We start from the raw sequence: 23,028 nt of genomic DNA, 5'->3' as shown, positions 1-23,028 counted from the left end.
TCTGTTAAGTGAGCAGAATTAGGCGTGCAATCCATTTTGCGTCCCTGTCTTCATTAATATGCACAATACAGTATATGCTGATCATCAAAACGCTCGCAACACTGGGAGGAGAAGACGCACAGATATTGATTTAGCATGCACAGTGTGATTTTTCAATACTCATCACCGTTTTGAGAGCACTATTTAGCGTTTTATTTCGCACGTGTCAGAAGGACATGTCAACTGACACACGGCTGCAGGATCTGTGCTCGTGCTGCACAGACGAGAATCCTCCATCCTACGTGTGTGTGTCAACATATTTGGATGGTCAGAAATAGTGTTGTCCCGATACCAATAATTTGGTACCGGTACCAAAATTGTTTCGATAGTTTTCTGTATTTTTCGGCACTTTTCTAAATAAAGGGGCCCACAAAAAATGTCATTATTGGCTTTATTTTGACAAAAAAATCTTAGGGTACATTAAACATATGTTTATTATTGCAAGTTTGTCCTTAAATAAAATAGTGAACCTACAAGACAACTTGTCTTTTATTAGTAATTAAGCAAATAAAGGGTTCTAATTTAGCTGCTGACATATGCAGTAACATATTGTGTCTTTTATCATTCTATTATTTTGTATTATACTTGTTCATTTACTGATAAAATCTGCTTACTTTATCTTTTAACATGTTATATCTACACTTCTGTTAAAATGTAATAATCACTTATTCTTCTGTTGTTTGATACTTTACATTAGTTTTGGATGATACCACAAATGTAGGTATCAATCCGATACCAAGTAGTTACAGGATCATATATTGGTCATATTCAAAGTCCTCATATGTCCAGGGACGTATTTCCTGACATTATAAACATAATATACATTTTAAAAAAATGAAAGAAGTTGTTGTGATGTCAAAAAATATCGACGTAATCATAGTGTTATCGACTAGATACGCTACTGTACTTGGTATCATTACAGTGGATGTCAGGTGTAGATCCACCAATGGCGTTTGTTTACATTGTGACGCCGGTGAGCTACGGAGTGTAGTGAAGCATGTTTAGCTATTCCTTGTCCTGCAGGGATGATACTTGTAAGAAACGTACTTTATTTGTCGCCATGGAGGCGAGGATTAGTGATTTAGAAGTAGCTAAAACACTGCAGACTGCGAATGGACTTTAGCCGCTAGCTAGCTAGCCATGTCTTAAAGCACCTCTTCCTGAGGGCGTTTCAGTGTTATAACTTCACCTTTGTCGTTAGTTTTTAAGTCAAAATGCGTCCGTTCTCCCTTTTCTGTCTACACACTGTGTCTGTTTGTAAGTACTCCGTGATTGTGCGCTGCCGAACATGCTCCTCTGCTTGTAAACCAGCAATGACACGACGTGGTGACGACTATGTGGGCACGGGGTGGTGGCTTCGCATGGCGGACTGGTACTTTTTAGAGGCGGTATAGTACCAAATATGATTCATTAGTATCGCGGTACTATACTAATACCAGTATACCGTACAATCCTAGTCAGTAATAAAAAAAATATTAGATGTCTATTCAGCAACATAATTGTATTATTTAATAGCTGCTAGAGGACTTAAGGGCTGATTAAAACAAATTTAATTGATGCGATTTTGTGTCCTTATAGTAATCTTTTAATGACGTTCTTTTTCCCCCCAAATAAAATATACTGTAAATTATTAAAATATTTATTGTATGAAAAAAAAGTCTGCATTGTTGCATATTGAGCGGCATAAGTGCAGCCTCTCTCTTTCCCTGAGCGCACCTTCAGCACAATTCCTTCTAAAATGCCCATAAAATGTGGTACATGTCTCCTGCATGTTTGAAAACATAGCAAAAGGCCACAGGTAGGGCCATGATAACACGAATGTGAAGAAAATGAGAGTGTCTCCACGGTAATAATAATAATAATAGTAATAGATTTTATTTGTAAAAAGCACTTTACATTGAGTAAACAACCTCAAAGTGCTACAGTGTATTAAAAAAATAAAAAGATAATAAAAAATAAATAAAAATAAAAACTCGAACAGCCAAATAGCTAGAACTAGTATGCATATATCTAAAAAAAAAAAAGGCTTTTTTAAGAAGAAGGGTTTTTAAGCCTTTTTTAAAAGCATCCACAGTTTGTGGTGCCCTCAGGTGGTCAGGGAGAGCGTTCCACAGACTGGGAGCGGCGTGATCTCCCATATAGTACACGCTGGTGTTGTCCCAATACCAATATTTTGGTACCGGTACCAAAATGTATTTTTGATACTTTTCGGTACTTTTCAATACTTTTCTAAATAAAAGGGGACCACAAAAAATGGCATTATCGTCTTTATTTTAACAAAAAAATCTGACGGTCCATGAAACATTTGTTTCTTATTGCAAGTTTGTCCTTAAATAAAATAGTGTACATACTAGACAACTTGTCTTTTATTAGTAAGTAAGCAAACAAAGGTTCCTAATTTAGTCTGTTGACATATGCAGTAACATATTGTGTCATTTATCAGTCTATTATTTTGTGGGGGACCGGTACTTTGTAGAGGCGATAGAGTACCAATTTTTCGTGTTTTTACGGAAATTTTACATGTTTGGTAAATTAAAACTACAATTAAGATGCATATAAAAGTCAAACAGCTGGTGCGTAATAAGTGAAATACTTACAGTATTAACACAATGTAGGGCGCAACAGACAAGAAAGACTGAAAAGACCAACACACCATAAACTATACACTACTGCCATCTAACGTCTTGGACTTGCACCTGCAAATATTGGCGTTATTTTAACAAAAAATCTTAGGGTACATTAAACATATGTTTCTTATTGCAGATTTGTCCTTAAATAAAATAGTGAACATAAAAGACAACTTGTCTTTTAGTAGTAAGTAAACAAACAAAGGCTCCTAATTTAGCTGTGGACATATGCAGTAACATATTGTGTCATTTATCATTCTATTATTTTGTGGGGGACCGGTAGTTTTTAGAGGTGGTATAGTACCGAATATGATTCATTAGTATCGTGGTACTATACTAATACCTGTATACCGTACAACCCTAGTACAGGCAAAATCCTCATTTAAATAAGTTATTCCTTACATTAGGCGCACTAGTGCCAAACGTTTCATCGACGAAAAAGTAGCATAACAAAGCAATGTCCACTCTCACTGGGACGCCGACTAATGGGAGGGTTGTATTTTTCAGTACAATACTTGAGTGACGTCGTCGGGTCTCGGTTGAGAGCCAGTATGCACTGATATTGTCGGTCTGGATCTGTAGTTGGTAACGTAACGTGTGGAATTACCAACTTCTCGGCTTATAGTCACACTTTTCCGCTATATACTGTATGTGTGAGGCATGATTTATAACCTAGCATTAACTTCTTCTAAGCCAAAGGTAGGGTTGGGCCATAAACCGATATCAAAACATATGGCGAGAAACACGTAATTGATATCAATACAAAATGCATTAGATTAAAACTCGAGATATTTTTTTTCTTGTTCGTCAGAAGAAACCGGAAGTTGCAAAGCAAGGTTGGTTGCATGAACAAAGGCACTCGCTCTCTGGTAACCGAGCAACGCAGGAAGTGATCACTGATCAGTGGGAGTGCCACGCTAACAGCCAATCAAGTAACAGTATCAACTATACGATTTGGTTGCGCCGTCTTGTTGTCTCGCGGTTGATTCTCTGCATGGAGTGAGAAGAGAAAGTATAAATGAAGAAATTGTGGCTAAAACTGGAAAAGTCACCTCGACTGTATGGCAGTTTTTTGGGATTTTTTTCAAACGGACCGTAGTCAGACCAGTGTGGTCTGTAAAAGATGCAAGGTGCTCGTCCCCACCAAGACCGGTAATGCCACACCACCTTAGCTGCGCTCACCCTTTAGAGCACAGCTGTAACTTTCTAGCCCTAAACCTGCAGAAAATAGTTCTTCTCAGGTTTCTCTAGGTTTACGTTTTCACACTTTGCACTATTTTGTTACACTTTATTAAGCATTTCTTACATATTCCTTATTTTTGCACCTCCATTTTAGAAGTTTATTGTGATTTTACCATTTTGTTTACATTGAGTGTTTCCCATGCTTGTGTTGACATTCATATCAATAATTACCAATATGGCCCGATATAAAACACTTATTTACAGTTTTCAGCCATATCGCCCAGCCCTACTCCAACGTGATGCAGCAGCAGCTCCAGTATCTTACGTTTGACTGTACAATTATAGTCTGAATAATATTCACGGTATAACCATTATTATACATTGATTAATTTTACAATAAAAAAATATTACAATAACAGACATTCCTTAGGGATTTTGATGTGTAGTTTATTACGGTTTGAAATAACAATCAAATTATGAAATTATAATAACAGTAGGAAAAAATACATACAAAGTATGAATAATAAATTGTATTATTAATTCATTATAATAGTCAAAAGTAGGGATGTCCGATAATATCGGACTGCCGATAATATCCGATAAATGCTTTAAAATGTAATATCGGGAATTATCGGTATCGGTTTCAAAAAGTAAAATTGATGACTTTTTAAAACGCCACTCTCCCTGAGAGAGCATGTCCCAAATTCCAAGCTGCTGTTTTGAGGCATGTTAAAAAAAATAATGCACTTTGTGACTTTAATTTTATTTGTTGAAAGGACTAGTTGGTACAATCCCTGGGGACTCTGCATGGCAGGGGCGTCCTCCTCCCTGAGCCAGGCTTGCACCTGACCGCATACCTAAGTGAGGCTAGGTGACACTGCTGGGAGGCTTTTCCACCATTGGGACACATCTTCAGTTGTGTGCCCCAGCGTCACGGGGTGTTTCGGCCCGGCTTACCACAAGACACCCTCTGCTGAGGAAGGGCCCACCCCAGGGTGATCAAATCCCTGGCAGTGCCATGTTGGCATTTTTTTTCCATAACTTGAGTTGATTTATTTTGGAAAACCTTGTTACATTGTTTAATGCATCCAGCGGGGCACCACAACAAAATTAGGCATAATAATGTGTTAATTCCACGACTGTATATATCGGTATCGGTTGATATCGGAATCGGTAATTAAGAGTTGGACAATATCGGAATATCGGCAAAAAAGCCATTATCGGACATCTCTAGACAAAAGTGTAAATTACTTTAATTCCCTAACTTTGTTAATCACTCGTGGGTAAAATACTCAAGTGTTATCATCATCAACTGTCATCTTTTTCTATTCATTTTTAATATATTTCATGCTGTATTAATAATAATTGTAAAGCCCATGGTATAGTGCTGGTATTCTACAAGCTCCAGATGTTATGTTATGGTTTTACACTTGCTATATTAACTTACAATGCCTATAGTTTACTCAACACAGTGCTATAAGTACCTGTTGCTGTTTGTTTACACTAAACTGACTCAACGCTATGCTACTGATTGTAAATGACATGTTTGTATTTAAATTAGTTCCTCATTAGGTAACTTATCACTAGGGATGGGTACTGAATTTGGTACCATTATATTCCGTCTGTACTACCGGGTATCGATTGACGTAGAATCAAACGGTGCCATATTTTAGTACCTTTGTTGATTGGATTTACCATTGACAGGCTACTATTAGCATTAGCGATTTTATGTGGCGATTTCAACACTTCCAAATTTGGTAATGAAAACTACTACTAAGATGAATGTTACAATCACACAGCTGGTGTGTAATAAGCACAATACTTACAGCATAAACACTTTGTAGGGCGCAACATAACCTATTCAGCTTACTACAACTAAGATGGATGTTACAATCAAACAGCTGGTATGTAATAAGCACAATATTTACAGCATAAACACTTTGTAGGGCGCAACATGACCTAGTCAGCTTCCTATTTCCTAATTAGACAACATACCATAGATAGCTTATACCAGGCATGTCAAACTCGCTTTCATTGAGGGCCACATTGTAGTTAAGGTTGCCCTCAGAAGGCCACTTGAAACAGTGAATATATATGAATATAAATCTATATAAATAAATAGATGTACAGTATAAAATAGGGGTGCAAAAAAAAAAAAAAAATTACATCCAAATCATGATTCTTATTTATCCTGATTTTTAATCGATTGATGATTTACAAAATTAAATTTTAAAAATAAGTTGTTTTTTTTTCTTTTTATAAGAATACATTTTTGAAAATATGTTTTTAGGCCATGTCCATGCAACCAGAAGGAGCTTTTCTAACTTGTAACAGGTTTAAAAAAAAGTTTAATTATATTTTTTTAGGTGATTGTTGTTTTGGTTGAGAGTTTTTAGTTAGTGATTGTTGTTTTAGTTTAGAGTATACAAAATAAATAAATTGAAAAAAGGAACACAGGAAGTAAGATAACCAATAGTAATAGGTACTAAATGGAGAAGGGGTAGGAATTAATAAGCGAATGCTTCTTCCTACTCCTTTTCAAACATACAAAGGGTTTTTTATCATCTAGTGCTTTAAGCGTAATGTAGGTTTCACATATTTGAAATAAAGCATTAAAAAAAAAAATATTATACCAAACAATACATTGCAAGAATCGGTTTGAATCGAGAATGCTGTAAAAAAAAATAATTTTGATTTTAGTGTAAAAAACTGGCAGCGTAGTCGCCAAAATTTTACCATAAAAATTGGTGGTGTTTTTCACAGCATAATACTGTAAACGAAATGGAAAAACAGTAACAATGTTTTTTTACGGTAAAATTAATGTAACTGTAACTTTTTACTGTATAATCAATCAATCAATCAATCAATCAATCAATCAATGTTTATTTATATAGCCCTAAATCACAAGTGTCTCAAAGGGCTGTACAAGCCACAACGACATCCTCGGTACAGAGCCCACATACGGGCAAGGAAAACTCACCCCAGTGGGACGTCAATGTGAATGACTATGAGAAACCTTGGAGAGGACTGCATATGTGGGTAACCCCCCCCCCCCCTCTAGGGGAGACCGAAAGCAATGGATGTCGAGTGGGTCTGACATAATATTGTGAAAGTCCAACACATCAGCGAAAGTCCAGTCCATAGTGGGGCCAGCAGGAACCATCCCGAGTGGAGACGGGTCAGCAGCGTAGAGATGTCCCCATCTGATGGACAGGCTAGCGGTCCACCCCGGGTTGGGAGCAGAGTAGAAAAGAAAAGAAAAGAAACGGCAGATGAACTGGTCTAAAAAGGGAGTCTATTTAAAGGCTAGAGTATACAAATGAGTTTTAAGATGAGACTTAAATGCTTCTACTGAGGTAGCATCTCTAACTGTTACCGGGAGGGCATTCCATAGTATTGGAGCCCGAATAGAAAACGCTCTATAGTCCGCAGACTTTTTTTGGGCTCTGGGAATCACTAATAAGCCGGAGTTCTTTGAACGCAGATTTCTTGCCGGGACATATGGTACAATACAATCGTCAAGATAGGCAGGAGCTTGACCGTGTAGTATTTTATACGTAAGTAGTAAAACCTTAAAGTCGCATCTTAAGTGCACAGGAAGCCAGTGCAAGTGAGCCAGTATAGGCGTAATATGATCAAACTTTCTTGTTTTTGTCAAAAGTCTAGCAGCCGCATTTTGTACCAACTGTAATCTTTTAATGCTAGACATAGGGAGGCCCGAAAATAAAACGTTACAGTATTCGAGACGAGATGTAACGAACGCATGGATAATGATCTCAGCATCGCTTGTGGACAAAATGGAACGAATTTTAGCGATATTACGGAGATGAAAGAAGGCCGTTTTAGTAACACTCTTAATGTGTGACTCAAACGAGAGAGTTGGGTCGAAGATAATACCCAGATTCTTTACCGAGTCGCCTTGTTTAATTGTTTGGTTGTCAAATGTTAAGGTGGTATTATTAAATAGATGTCAGTGTTGAGCAGGACCGATAATCAGCATTTCCGTTTTCTTAGCGTTGAGTTGCAAAAAGTTAGCGGACATCCATTGTTTAATTTCATTAAGACACGCCTCCAGCTGACTACAGTCCGGCGTGTTGGTCAGCTTTAGGGGCATGTAGAGTTGGGTGTCATCAGCATAACAGTGAAAGCTAACACCGTATTTGCGTATGATGTCACCTAGCGGCAGCATGTAAATACTAAAGAGTGCAGGGCCAAGAACCGAACCCTGGGGAACTCCGCACGTTACCTTAACATAGTCCGAGGTCACATTGTTATGGGAGACACACTGCATCCTGTCAGTAAGATAAGAGTTAAACCAAGACAAGGCTAAGTCTGTCATCCCAATACGCGTTTTGATACGCTCTAATAAAATATTATGATCAACAGTATCGAAAGCGGCGCTAAGATCAAGAAGCAGCAACATAGATGAAGCATCAGAATCCATCGTTAGCAATAGATCATTAGTCATTTTTGCGAGGGCTGTCTCCGTAGAGTGATTTGCCCTGAAACCGGACTGAAAAAGTTCACAGAGATTGTTAGACGCTAAGTGTTCATTTAGCTGCTGTGCTACAATTTTTTCGAGGATTTTCGAGATAAACGGAAGGTGGAACACCGGCGGGTAGTTTACCAAGAGATCAGGATCGAGCTTAGGTCTTTTGAGTAGAGGATGAATAACCGCTTTTTTGAATGCTAGGGGAACAGTGCCAGAGGAAAGTGATAATTTTATAATATTTAACACTGATGGACCTAATAATACAAAAAGCTCCTTGATAAGTTTCCCAGGAATTGGGTCAAGTAAACATGTTGTTTGTTTTGTCCCATTTACACATTTTGACAATTCCTCCAATGTTATTTCATCAAAGAGAGAGAAACTATTTTGGAGGGCGGTATCCGTCTTATATACAGTTGTATTTGTGTTAATAGAACCCAGTTGTAGCTGAGATGCATTGTCTTTAATCTCTTTTCTAATGACTTAAATTTTCTTATTAAAGAAATTCATAAAGTCATCTGCTGAGTGGGTGGAGCTACTGGGAGGAGTCCCTTGTTGGGTTAGCGATGCTACTGTACTAAACAGAAATTTAGGATCATTTTTGTTGAGGTGGATGAGATTTGAGTAATATTTAGCTTTAGCTGAGGTAAGCATGCGTTTATAAGTTATTAAACTATCACACCATGCTTGATGGAAAACCTCAAGTTTAGTCGCACGCCATTTGCGTTCCAGCTTTCTACATGATAATTTCTGGGCTTTAGTTTCTTCTGTAAACCATGGGGTACGCCTTTTAGGGGCCCTTTTTAGCTTTAGCGGTGCTACACTATCAATGGTGTCGCGCAGGGCGTCGTTAAAGTTGTTAGTGAGGTTATCAATAGAGCCCACATAATTTGGGAATGGTGCCATTACCGAAGGCAGTAGGTCAGTAAGAGTCGTCGTTGTGGCAGCATTAATGTTGCGGCTGCTATAGTAGTTATTATTATTATTATTAGTTTGTTGACAATGAGTCAGAACTTCGAATTTTATAAGGTAATGATCGGACATTACTTTAGTGTACGGGAGTATCGTAACTTTAGAGGTGGTGACACCCCTGACAAGCACTAGATCTATCGTATTACCGTTGCGATGCGTGGGTTCATTTATTATTTGTGTAAGACCACAGCTATCAATTATAGTCTGTAGCGCCACGCATGGAGGGTCCGATGGGGTATTCATATGGATATTAAAGTCCCCCATTATGATTATATTGTCGGCGTGCGTCACTAGATCAGCAACAAACTGAGAATTCACTGATGAAGTCCGAATAGGGCCCAGGGGGGCGGTAGATAACAGCCAGGTGGAGAGGCAGCGGTGTGACAAACCTCAAAGTGAGCACCTCAAACGAGTTATATTTATTATTTAGGTTAGGTTTAAGATTATAGTTTTCATTGTATATTAGTGCGACACCCCCTCCCCTTTTAAGAGGTCGGGCAACATGTGTATTGGTATAGTTAGGAGGAGATGCCTCATTTAGCGCAAAAAAATCGTCTGGTTTGAGCCAGGTCTCGGCGAGACCAATGACGTCAAGTTTGTTGTCTCTAATGACTTCATTAACTAATAACGTTTTGGAAGATAATGATCTTATGTTTAAAAAGCCCATATTATACGTAGTGGGCTGTTTTGAGGATTGTTTGTTGAAATTATCCGAAGTAGCGATATTAATAATGTCGCGTTTATTATGCGTAGTGCACTTTAAATAGTTTCGACCATATCTAGGAATTGATACGACGGGGATATTCAGATTGTTTGCTTGATGTTGCGATAAACTGAACGCATCATAGTTAGCTACCTCAGTACAATGTATGTCTGCCTCTGACACGGTCACAAAAGAAAAAACATTATGTGAGTTGTGTTTTATTCTAAGAGAATTGCTATGTGTGCAGGGATTATCCAGCCTGGCGCCGGCTAGTTCTAGTTTAAATGGCTTCTTACCCGGAGACTCCACGCTTCTTTGGTTAGCTTTTCTCTTTGTTGTTAGCCCCGCTCGGTATCCCCGCTTCTGCTTCCGCTCGCACCGCTTACGTCGTCTCCATTGGCGGTCACCGCTAGCACTTGACTCCGCTGCTACAAAGGCCGCTCGATGTAGCCCGCGAAGTATTCCCATGCTAGCGAGGAGGTCCACCGTACATGCATCTTTCAGTCTATAACGACCCGATCCATCCACATCCAGAATTGTCTGTGGGTCTTATGTGATCACAGAGTGTTCACGCTTTGAGCCAGCCATGAAATTGACAGAAATGACGGGTGTTTTTTGCCAAATCGCTCTACACTCCCAAGAGCGTTAGCGAGCCGCTGCATAGCAATGCGCCGCCATCTTGCGTCCTCTGCAGTTTTTGTTTTTATAATGTATTCCTGTAAATGTAAAAATGGTAACAAAGTTGTTTTTACGGTAAAAAAAAAAAAGGCAGCTCAGTCGCCAAAATTTGATCGAAAACATCTATTGTCATTTTTACAGTGTACAATTTTAAGGATAACTTGCTTTGGAATCATAAGTCAATCAGATATTTTGGTATTTATTATATTCAAACACAATTTGTTTTGAAATGTGAGATAAAATATTATTTAATTGTAAGTTTTTTAATATATATTTTTTTAATTGATTAAGAATCGTTGCAAAGAAAAATGGCAATTCAATTGAAAATCGATTTTTTTTTTTACACCCCTTGTACATATATTTTTTTATTGTCAAAATGGAAAAAACAAATACGTTTAGTAAGAAAAAAATTAAGTATTTTATTAACGCATATAAAGAATAACGCACTTGAAATTATGTGACGGGCCAGATTTGGCCCCTGGGCCTTGAGTTTGATACATGTGGCCTATACAGTACTGCCATCTAATGACTTGGAAGTGCAACTGCATTGCAAATGAGGCTTACTTACATGATATAAAAAATCCTACTTGCACTAACATAATTTACCACTAGGCCACCTACTCAGTGGCCTAGTGGTTGGAGTGTCCGCCCTGAGATCGGTAGGTTGTGAGTTCAAACCCCGGCCGGGTCATACCAAAGACTATAAAAATGGGACCCATTACCTCCCTGCTTGGCACTCAGCATCAAGGGTTGGAATTGGGGGTTAAATCACCAAAAAATGATTCCCGGGCGCGGCTACGCTGCTGCCCACTGCTCCCCTCACCTCCCAGGGGGTGATCAAGGGGATGGGTCAAATGCAGAGGACAAATTTCACCACACCTAGTGTGTGTGTGACAATCATTGGTACTTTAACTTTAACTTTAACTTTAACTTAACTCACTTATTGTGTCTTACCTTGACTTTGCCGTGTAAAGCTGCATGTTATCGGTCGTATTAGACTCTTTAGCCGCAACTTTCTTTTAGATGATTTAGCAAATGGGTGAGCAATTGTCTTCATTGGTAATTTTTTAAGTACCCGAAATGTTCACACACTGCCGACTTTAGCTTTTATTTTTTATTTGTTGTTTTGTCCTGCTTCTATTTTCAAGCTAATAGCATTGTAGTACATGGGCTAGTACCCAGTAGCTATGAGCGGGTCTCTCGATAGTTGCGAACAAGCGCGTGCACTGCTGGTTTTCATGCCGTGCAGATTGTGCCGAAAATAACTTACCAGCGTAATGTCCGTTTATACAGTCCCGATCAAAAGTGTACATACACTTGTAAAGAACATAATGTCATGGCTGTCTTGAGTTTCCAATCATTTCTACAACTCTTATTTTTTTGTGATAGAGTGATTGGAGCACATACTTGTTGGTCACAAAAAACATTCATGAAGTTTGGTTCTTTTATGAATTTATTATGGGTCTACTGAAAATGTGACCAAATCTGCTGGGTCAAAAGTATACATACAGCAATGTTAATATTTGCTTACATGTCCCTTGGTAAGTTTCACTGCAATAAGGCGCTTTTGGTAGCCATCCACAAGCTTCTGCTTGAATTTTTAACCACTCCTCTTGGCAAAATTGGGGCAGTTCAGCTAAATGTATTGGTTTTCTGACATGGACTTGTTTCTTCAGCATTGTCCACACGTTTAAGTCAGGACTTTGGGAAGGCCATTCTAAAACCTTCATTCTAGCCTGATTTAGCCATTCCTTTACCACTTTCGACATGTGTTTGGGGTCATTGTCCTGTTGGAACACCCAACTGCGCCCAAGACCCAACCTCCGGGCTGATGATTTTAGGTTGTCCTGAAGAATTTGGAGGTAATCCTCATTTTTCATTGTCCCATTTACTCCCTGTAAAGCACCAGTTCCATTGGCAGCAAAACAGGCCCAGAGTATAATACTACCACCACCATGCTTGACAGTAGGTGTGGTGTTCCTGGGATTAAAGGCCTCACCTTTTCTCCTCCAAACATATTGCTGGCCGAAAGGCTCAATTTTTGTTTCATCTGACCACAGAACTTTCCTCCAGAAGGTCTTATCTTTGTCCATGTGATGTCAGATGAAACACAATTTGAGCTGTTTGGCCACAAGTCCATGTCAGAAAACCAACAAATTTAGCTGAACTGCACCAATTTTGTCAAGAGGAGGGGTCAAAAATTCAACCAGAAGCTTTCCAGAAGCTTGTGGATGGCTACCAAAAGCGCTTTATTACAGTGAAACTTGCCAAGGGACATGTAAGCAAATATTAACATTGCTGTATGTATACTTTTGACCCAGCAGATTTTGTCACCTTTTCAGTAGACCCATAATAAATTCATAAAAGAACCAAACTTCATGAATATTTTTTGTGACGAACAAGTATGTGCTCCAATCACTCTATCACAAAAAAACAAGAGTTGTAGAAATTATTGGAAACTCAAGACAGCCAAGACATTATGTTCTTGACCACGACTGTATATAGTAACTTTCTCTAGTGACTCAAAGCCCTTTACATAGTGAAACCCATTATCTAAGTTACGTTTAAACCAGTGTGGGTGGCACTGGGAGCAGGTGGGTGAAGTGTCTTGCCTAAGGGGATCGAACCAAGAACCTTCAAGTTGCTGGTTGCTGCTCTACCAACCGAGCTACGCCGGTTATAGAACACATTTTTTATTGATATCGTAATATACTGTATATTGATATTGTTTTATCGGCCCAGCCCTAAGTGTAATGTATCTGATATTGTTTATTATAACACCGATTGATTTGTTAGTTTAGTTTGTTGAAAAGTACATGAGAAGAGGATTTCAAAATCCCACTTGCATATTAAACACTATTATTATTAAGGGGAGAAAAAAAAAATCACAATTTCAATTTTTTCCGAAGTTGTTTAGCCTGACACAGTACATATTAAAAGTGAGTGATATTAGGGGTTTCTCGTGCCACGTGTCAACTCGGTAAACAAATAAGTACATATTTTTGCTAGCAATAGTGCCAAGGAGAAGCCAGAGCCTGAAGACCCTCTTTCATGGCATGCTTACTACTCACACATATTTCCAAATTGTTGAACGCTAGTGGTTTGCAATAATATACTGATGTAATAATATGTCTTATTTTTTAATGACCAATTGCCAATCCTAGTTCGCTGAAGTTAGTTCCAAAATGATAAAACATTCTAAATATTCAGATATAATAATGGTGCTTAATGCATTGTTTTGGGTTTTTTGCACACTGCCAAGCGTCACATGACGTAAAATCGCTTAGACTTTAGGTGCCCAAGGTCAAATGAGTAATTGTTTCAATCCTTAAAAGCAAGCAGCACATTTAAATAAACTGGCCTATAAATAGGACGGGCGGCACAGCAACCGCTCGGCCATTACAGGCATTGGTCCATCAGTCCTGACGATCGCCCAAGGGGACGCTTATTGCTTTAGCTGAACAAACGCCACTCAAGCTGCTGCGTACCAAAATTACAGGACAAGTACAAAATGTCAGGCCTTCTCATCGGTATTAGTGGCAATTTATAGCAACCAATAGCAAAAGTGTTCTCTTTTTGCCTGACACTCTATATCTGTCCCTCTCTTCTATTTTTACATCCTCTTCTTTCTCTACCTGCTCTCATTTATCTTTCACTCCACTTCTGTCCCCGTCCCGCTCTCTTCTTGTTCTTTTGCTTTGTGTCTTTCCTTTCTGTGTCACCCCCTCCGTTTTCCCATTTCCATCACCTCGCTCTGTCTCCTCCTCGCTGTGCCCTCCTTTCTCTGCCTGATTGAGTCACTTTGTTCCCAGTCTCAAATTTAATGGGCGGACAAAAACAAAAGCATTTGAGTTATTGTCTTCCGTCTCCTACCGTTGTCAGTTGAATTGTTGTCAACAGCAGCCATGTGATGTCCCAATCATCAGAGATTGCTTTTTTTTTTTACTTCCAGGTTCCGCTCAAACAGGCCGCTAACACAGAGTCGACTTCCAGCTCGTCTGAGAGAGTAAAAAAAGAGAGGACTCAAAGCGTTCATGACCAACCAGTCACTGCAGGTCTCAAACCTTTGTCGCCCTCAACAGACCAGAAATCTTCAGCGACGCCCTCCACGACATGCACCGAAACTCCGCCTGAAAGGGAAATCAACAAGAAACACAATGGTGCGGTGCAGACTAAGAAACAGAAGGGTCTTTCGAATGGGAGATGCTCCGAAGACAACCTTGGAGACCCCACACAACTCAAAGAAGGGAAACACAGGAGCTCTTCCCCTGTTCCTTCTGCGGACACGCCCGCAACACCTCCGAGTTCCTCTCAAACAGAGCTGCGTTTGCCGCAAAGAAGTAGCTCTCCTCCGACAACAGCAAAATCAAGATCCTTCCCTACTTTGGATAGGTCTGTCTCACCAGTTCGGGATCCTTCACTACCCCTCTCCAAAGACCAAAAGAGAGACAAAGAGCGTATGATTAGGAAAGAGAAACGGAAAGCGAGAAAACCAAAAGGAGATGGTCTGGAAGTAAAGATAGTGAAGGGTGATAGCAGAAAGGAAGAAATTAAAAAGAAGAAAAAAGAGAGCAAATCAAGGCACATTAAAGAGCAATTCACGTCTGATCATAAAGGTGGTGAGGAACTGAGGACTGGAGAAAAAGCTGAGAAACACAAGGATAAGATCAGAAAAGAGGACACCAAATCGGGCAGCAGGGGTAAATTACATAAAACACAAGAAGGAAGATCAGACGTGAGAGATATTACCGTACTGCAAGCAACAACTTGCGACGGCAGCAAGTCAAAAGAGAAAGAAGTCTTCAGACATTCAACTGAGCCACCCAAACATCCCGTATTGTCTGTTCTGCCTCCTCTTTCTCCCCAGTCTTATCCCCGAGAGCAAGACAGCAGACCGCTTAAGAAACGCAAAGCTAGACGGCCAAGCTGGACAAAGTTGGTGCATCGGGCTCAAAGGGCAGAAAATCAGGAAGATGGTTCTCAAACCAGTGTCTGCCAGAATCCCAAGGCCACTAATCAGCAGACTGAAGAGCTGACTCCCTCTTGTTTCCCAACCAACAACTCCCCCTCCGTGTTTTCCTCAATTAAACCATCGTCCCCAAAACGAAATCACTCCACAATAGAACCCAACCCGCCTGCTCCAAAAAGCCCGGCGACTCCTACCAGAAAAAGGGGCCGCCCTAAATCCCACTCCATGATATACAACGAACCTCCTCTCCGACTTTCACCTGAGGAGATCGCCTTTCTGGGGTGTGACAACGTTCCAAAAAGCCCCATACTGGAGTTGAGCCCGAAAAGACGAGGTCGTCCTCGCAAACAACCTCTGAGTCCAACAGACGTCACAGATGATGGCACAGATCCTCATCCTTCTCCTGAAAAGGGAAACAAGCAGTTAAAGATCAGGAAGCTGATTAATGAGAGAAAGAAAAAAAAGAAGAGGCGGCTTCAGAAGGTGATGATGACCAGCTATACAGGGAAGGAGAGCAGAAGAACTAAAGGTGCAGACAACAATCCAAGAACATACAAGTCGACTGAACCTGCAATAGTACCCACGCTCTCTGCCCTGTCCTCCTCCTTTGGGGCCAAGCTGGGCCCTCAGATCAATGTCAGTAAGAGAGGAACCATCTACATGGGCAAGAGAAGAGGGCGCAAGCCTAAAGCACAAACGACTCATACGAAATCCAACAGTTTCACTCAATCGTCTTTGTTTAACCAGCCCACAGAAACATCTCTCTTTACGTCTCACCAGTCCCAGCCGCCTCTCGCCCACCCGTTTCCCTCCCCATCTCTTACACACTCCAGTGGGGCACAGAGTCCTTACAGTGAGGGAAGTGTCACCGAACCAACATCTACTTTGGTCTTTCCTCCCCTGTTCTCTCTACCGTCCCCATCGTCTTCCTGCACTTCACCTAGACCCCTATCCTGCGCCTCCCTCTCCCCCTTTGTAAAGAAGAGTTGTCCATGCCAGGGCAGGCACCACTTCCCTTTTCATCAGTCATCATGTAAGCTCTCTTCTCACACCCCTCCACTCCATCCGACTCCCGGATCCCCTGGCCACCTTAAAGACCCAACACCGTCCCCCAGGAGTGAGTCTCACAGCGAGGAGACTTTGCCTAGTGATAGTGGAATTGGAACTGATAACAACAGTGTTTGTGAGCGAGCGGAGATGAGGGGTGGTAGGCTCAGGTTGGGTCAAACATCAGGAGGAATTCTAGGTGGTCCGAAACATGCTTCTCTTGGCGACAGCTCCTCTCGTTTTGTTATGTCCAGACTCAAGAATCCAATTAGTAACTCATCAACCATGGAGCGACACCGGCATAGGCACAAGCGAAGGGATTACAGCTGTCCCTCTTCATGTGCTTGCTTGTGCCCCTACCCTGGACACAAGTGCACTCATTCAGAATACTTCCCTTGCCTTGGTCACAATGCACTGAAGAAACAGAAAAATAAACACAAAAAGAAACACCAGCAGCTGCTCATGCAGGATCCAGAGTTTCTGTCTGAACTGGAAGAGCTCATCAGTCAATTCAGTGACATCCACATCGGTCGAAAAGGCTGGGCTAGGACGGAGATGGCACAGGGTTTTGACGCAAGTGGGAACACACTTGTAGGAAGGCGCCATCACTCCTCACATTCTCACCGCTCCAACGTATTCAGGATCAATCTGAATGGCTTCTATTCGCCTCACCCTCCGTCTTTTGCCGCTAATCCAACCTTCCCCCCTCAGCCTTTCTACCCTTGCCAGCCGGTGCATTGCAACAGAAAGCCAGAGCTCAGGCAGTGTGGCTGCCCATCAAAGTTCCAGGAGAGCATTGACAATATGAGCTTCTACAGCAGCTACCCTCCGGCCACAACACTTTACCACCACCTTCCCGGTTCATACCCACTTTCCTCTCCTCACCAGTATGCACCGCAACAGCCCCATCATGCCCACTTCCTCCTCAACCCAGCCAGGTTCCACAGGCGGAGGAGCAGGCTGCTGAGGGAGGGAGCTTTAGTGAGTGACATTGAAGGAAGTGGAGGAGGCCTCAACTTAGGGTACACATCAAGCCTTCCGTGCAACTGCGGGCAGAGTGAACACAAACATAAACATAGGCAGAAGCCTTGTGAACGAAACATAGATGACGAGGCGTTACATGATCGCGAAGAGGGAGAAGTGGTGGCGAGAGAGCGGTTTTCTAGTTTAAAGTCAAGGTTAAGTTTGAGGCAAGGAGGAGGAAAAAAAGGGACAAGACGAATGGACGGCGTGCTGTCCAAAGAGTCACCTTGGCTACGTGAGAACGGAAATAATTCCTTCTCTGTTGGCTCATCATCATCATCTTTATCAGAGAGCTCTAGACCTGCATCTCTTTTCTCAGTGGGACTGGGCTCCTCTCACTTGTCTTTGTTTGGGGGAGGGTGGGGTGGCCTGGGCCAGAGTTGGACCAAACCTGGGGGTGCAGCATTCCCAAACTCCGGCTGGGGATCTTTCAGTGGACATACAAGTCGAACGATCCTCTCCGAGCAAGAAGACGATGATGGGGAAGACATTGACTCAGTTCACCTGAACAGGACGTCCCCATCCCTAACGCACACCAACCTGTTTACGTCATCCGCTGTGACGACCCGAGAACGTGGCTTGAGAAGCGGGGCAGCCGGTAGAAACCCGGGGAGAGAAGGCAGGCTATGGAGGACAGACCAGCCGGCTTGGACGGAAAGGAGAGAAGCAGGTGAGACGACTGCAGATTCAGCCAGTAACCAAAAATGACTTTGTTTCTACTAGAGATGGCGTTTCATGCAAACGACTAGTGCTTTTGCACTATTTCAAGTTACTTTTAATTTTTCAGCGATACAGGTATGGAGTTTACACCTCAAATTTATGAGGGGAAAAAAAGGGACATATCTTTTACGCTGCTTTTTTGGCATGAAAGCCTGCAATGTGATTGAGAGAAGATCAGACTCTTGCCTTTTTATAGCCTTGTTCAAACTCCTTCTGCTGAGCAACGGATGTGTTATGCACACTCATAACCAACCACTCAGCAACCGCTGTCTCTCGGAATTTGAAAGGGAGAAAAAAAAAAGTGTTATGGTATAAGAGCAACGTCTTAATGGGAACCGGCCAAAAAATCTTCACCAAACCGCGCAATGTTTCGTAGCTCAAGGCTACCCAGAGAGCAGAGTCATTAGTTAACCACCACATTGGCTATTTAAAGACGGCCCGTTTCCCTTCGCCGCTGGCCAACAGGGCCTATTTTACTTGGAGAGATTCAATAAGCAAAGAGTGGTCGGCATTGTCGGAGATTGTGGAAAAATGGAAAGAAAAAAGAAAGATGATCTCAGCAGTGATTGATGAAGGATTAGCAGGTCAGTGCCGGGCTTAGACAGAGCGAACGAGGGGGGGAATGTTTAGAAAAAAACATGACGGTCATCTAAAACTAAACACACATGTGTTTAGATGCACAGCACACACGCATTGATGTCCACAAAATGTATCTGCAAAATGAAAAAAGTAAAGTAATATTAAATATATATTAGGGTTGTTCGGTATACTGGTATTGGTATAGTACCGCCATATTAATGAATCATATGCGGTATTATACCACCTCTGAAAAGTACCAGTCCCGCGCCCCCGTCGTCGTCAAGTCGTGTCATTGCTGGTTTTACGAGCAGACGAGCATGTTCGGCAGCGCACAATCACGGAGTACTTACAAACAGACACAGTGTGTAGACAGAAAAGGGACAACGGATGCATTTTGGCTTAAAAACTAAAGATAAAGGTGAAGTTATAACACTGAAACGCCCTCAGGAAGAGGTGCTTTAAGACATGGCTAGCTGGCTAGCGGTTAACGTCCATCGGCCATCGGCAGTGTTTTAGCTACTTCTAAATCACTAATACTCGCCTCCATGGCGACAAATAAAGTAAGTTACTTACAAGTATCATCCCTGCAGGACAAGGAATAGCTAAACATGCTTCACTACACTCCGTAGCTCACCGGCGTCACAATGTAAACAAACGCCATTGGTGGATCTACACCTGACATCCACTGTAATGGTACCAAGTACAAGAGCGTATCTAGTCGATACTACTATGATTACGTTGATATTTTTTGGCATTACAACATCTTCTTTTGTTTTTTTAAAATTCACATTATGTTTATAAACTCAGGAAATATGTCCTTGGTCACATGAGAACTTTGAATATGACCAATGTATGATCCTGTAATGACTTGGTATCGGGTTGATACCCAAATTTGTGGTATCTTTCAAAACTAATGTAAAGCATCCAAACAACAGAAGAATAAGTGATTATTAAATTTCAACAGAAGTGTAGATAGAACATGTTAAAAGAGAAAGTAAGCAGATAGTATCAGTAAATGAACAAGTAGATTAATAATTCATTTTCTACCGCTTGTCCTTAATTTTGACAAAATAATAGAATGGAAAATGACACAATATGTTACTGCATATATTCAGCAGCTAAATTAGGAGCCTTTGTTTGCTTACTTACTATTCAAAGACAAGTTGTCTTGTATGTTTACTATTTTATTTAAGGACAAACTTGCAATAATAAACATGTTTTTTGTACATTTTTGTTAAAATAAAGCCAATAATGACATTTTTTGTGGTTCCCTTTATTTGGAAAAGTACCGAAAAGTATCGAAATAATTTTGGTATGGGGACAACACTAATATATATGTATTTTTTGTTACATATTAAAATATATATATTAAAATATATATATATATATATATATATATATATATATATATATATATATATATATATATATATATATATATATGCAAATTGTTTTTTCTTTCCATGCAAATGTATATAAAGAAAATTGTCTCACAAAATATGATTACCCAGACTTTCCTTTGGAAAGATGTTATGTCCGAATTACTTTTTTTAAAGTTAATTTTGACAGCAGTTTTTATTTTATTTTTAGTTATAGTTTAGTCTTTTGACGAAAATGTTTTTTTGTTTTAGTCATATTTTAGCCATCTAAATTGAATTAGTTTTGGCTGACTAAATTCGTCAACATTTTAGTCAACTAAATTGACAGTAAATGTTGTCGACTAAAATATAAATTGATACATTACTTACAAACACAAAGTTGTATGCATAAACTGTTAATAATTCGGAGTGCGTAACTTTGAGAAATCATGTCTTAATTATTACGTTCAATAACATTGCAACTATTTTCTCTTCCATCATTAAAATGTAATGTGTACATTTAATTACAGTATGTGGGCCTATTTATTTAGCCAATTATGACCAAACCAAAAATATCACTGACGTATATGAGTTTGTTAAAAAAAAGAACACACTCAACACCAGTGTACAGTGCATGAAAATACGTGTGCTTCTATTATGGTCATACAGACAAACAATCTAGTTTTATTCTATTTTGTGTGGCGTATTGGCCATTGTCTTGTTAAAATAAAGCAACCAGTGTTGTAAATCTAGAATGTAGATATTGTATATATCTCATACCTGTCTTTTTTGGTGTGCTAGCTTGAAAAATGGCGGGCAATGTCCATTCATCCATCCATCCATTTTATACCGCTTGTCCATTTTTTGGGATCGCGGGGGGTGCTGGAGCCTTATCTCAGCTGCATTCGGGCGGAAGGCGGGGTACACACTGGACAAGTCGCCACCTCATCACAGGGCCAACACAGATAGACAGACAACATTCACACTCACATTCACACACTAGGGCCAATTTAGTGTTGCCAATCAACCTATCCCCAGGTGCATGTCTTTGGCAGTGGGATGTCACTAAAGGTAATAGCTGAACAGTGTGCTCTACCGTTTTTAATAGTAACAGTAATTCAGTACAGTATGAGTAATTTTGAAATATTAGTTTCAGTCACTTATTGTCCGGACGATTAGCCTGCAGACGGGGCTTCAAGTTGTTTGTATTTTTACCGGTGAAAATCAAGCCACAGGCTTTACAACGTGTCTTATTGTCTACCACGGCAAAGGTGAAGTGCGTCCATATGTCTTCTCTTCTCTTTCTTCCAGGTGTAGAAGACATATTGTCTTGAAGTGTGTCACGATAGAGTCTCGTTTTCCCAGAGAAAAATGAAAACGCTGTGCCATAGAAAGACAGTACCGTGAATTCCAAACTATAAGCTGCTACTTTTTTCCTTCGCTTTGAACCCTGCGGCTGATTTATGGATTTTTCTCCGCTCATGGCCATAATGCAAATAGTTGTCATTAAACACATGGTGTGTTATTGTTTGTGCTATGGCGCCAGCTTTTGGACGAGTTCGCTCACTGTAGTGTTTTTGCTCGAATGCAACGTATGTTTACAATATAACTACAACTATTCATATTTACTAAACCGTCCCATGTGTGATCTCTTCAGGAGTGTTTTCAGGCCTATTTGTACGTGCTATCGTGATTTAATGAAGCTAGCGTCGTTAGCATTAGCTAATACGCTAACACGTTTACGAGTGTCTTTGTTGGTATTATTAACTTACAATGGCATTCTTTTTGTATTGTTTCAGTTAATTCAACAAAACAGTTATTGAGTCTGTCTAACTTCCGCAGTTTGTGGGTCCACGACGATGACTTCTGTTTTGTTTGATCCGCTGTTTTACTGCCGTGTTACAGACACTGTTTGGAAACAATTAAGGTGTGTAAATAAACATTTACAAAATACTTCTGTGTAAATAACTCATTTCACTACGTATATATCTGCGTCATATAGTCCAGTGCGGCTTATATGTGGAACATATGTTTTCTTTCTGAAATTTAGTGAGTGCGGTTTATATACTCTCTCTCTATACGCTCTATACTCCGATAATTACGGTACTTATGATTGGGTGACGTCTGTGATTTACCTCCCACTCCTCTCTCACATGCAACTGTGATTGGATAGATTCCTAACTTCGTCCACCCGCCTAAAGACGAAATTCAATATGATTGGATTTAGTCTTTGTCAACATTTTCGTCTCATTTTTATTCGTTGACTAAACTGCGAGTGAATTTTCTTCCTGCAAAAATGCAAACTTTGCAATGGAATAGATTCCTATACTTTAGCAAAAAAACATTTGTCGAGTGATATCTAGGATTACGTTGGTCGCGTTCCCAGACATGTCGTACTATCTGGTGCTCCAGACCCCATTTGACACGACAAAACAGATGGAAACTTGGAAAAGCATGGAGGTCTACTACTACTTTGTGTGTGACTGGGTCTAGTAAATTGATATCAAGACTCTCTTGGATAAATATGCATCGTTTTTGCTCGGGTAAGGTTGCATTTCACGATTTAACTTTGCATCTACGGCCATGTTTGTTGTTGTTGTTGTTGTTGCACGGGCCATTTACGAGTAGCGTTTTTTTTCCCC

At 40.4% G+C, this 23,028-nt stretch overlaps 1 protein-coding gene across 2 annotated transcripts in view; it reads left to right on the top strand.

The window, feature by feature from the left end:
• LOC133636042 (histone-lysine N-methyltransferase ASH1L-like) overlaps nt 1-23,028 on the top strand; it is an 83,517-nt gene that overhangs the window by 21,818 nt on the left and 38,671 nt on the right. For both annotated transcript variants that reach the window (XR_009822167.1, XM_062029645.1), the window contains exon 3: nt 14,643-18,399. Coding sequence is in view for 1 of the 2 variants with exons in the window: in XM_062029645.1 (XP_061885629.1) it covers nt 14,643-18,399 (3,757 nt within the window). In the remaining variant the exon portion in view is untranslated. The remainder of the gene's footprint in view (nt 1-14,642; nt 18,400-23,028) is intronic.

This window comes from Entelurus aequoreus, linkage group LG20 (assembly GCF_033978785.1).
Source record: "Entelurus aequoreus isolate RoL-2023_Sb linkage group LG20, RoL_Eaeq_v1.1, whole genome shotgun sequence".
In the NCBI taxonomy this organism is placed as follows: domain Eukaryota; kingdom Metazoa; phylum Chordata; class Actinopteri; order Syngnathiformes; family Syngnathidae; genus Entelurus; species Entelurus aequoreus.
This window is presented reverse-complemented; position numbering and strand designations above follow the sequence as displayed.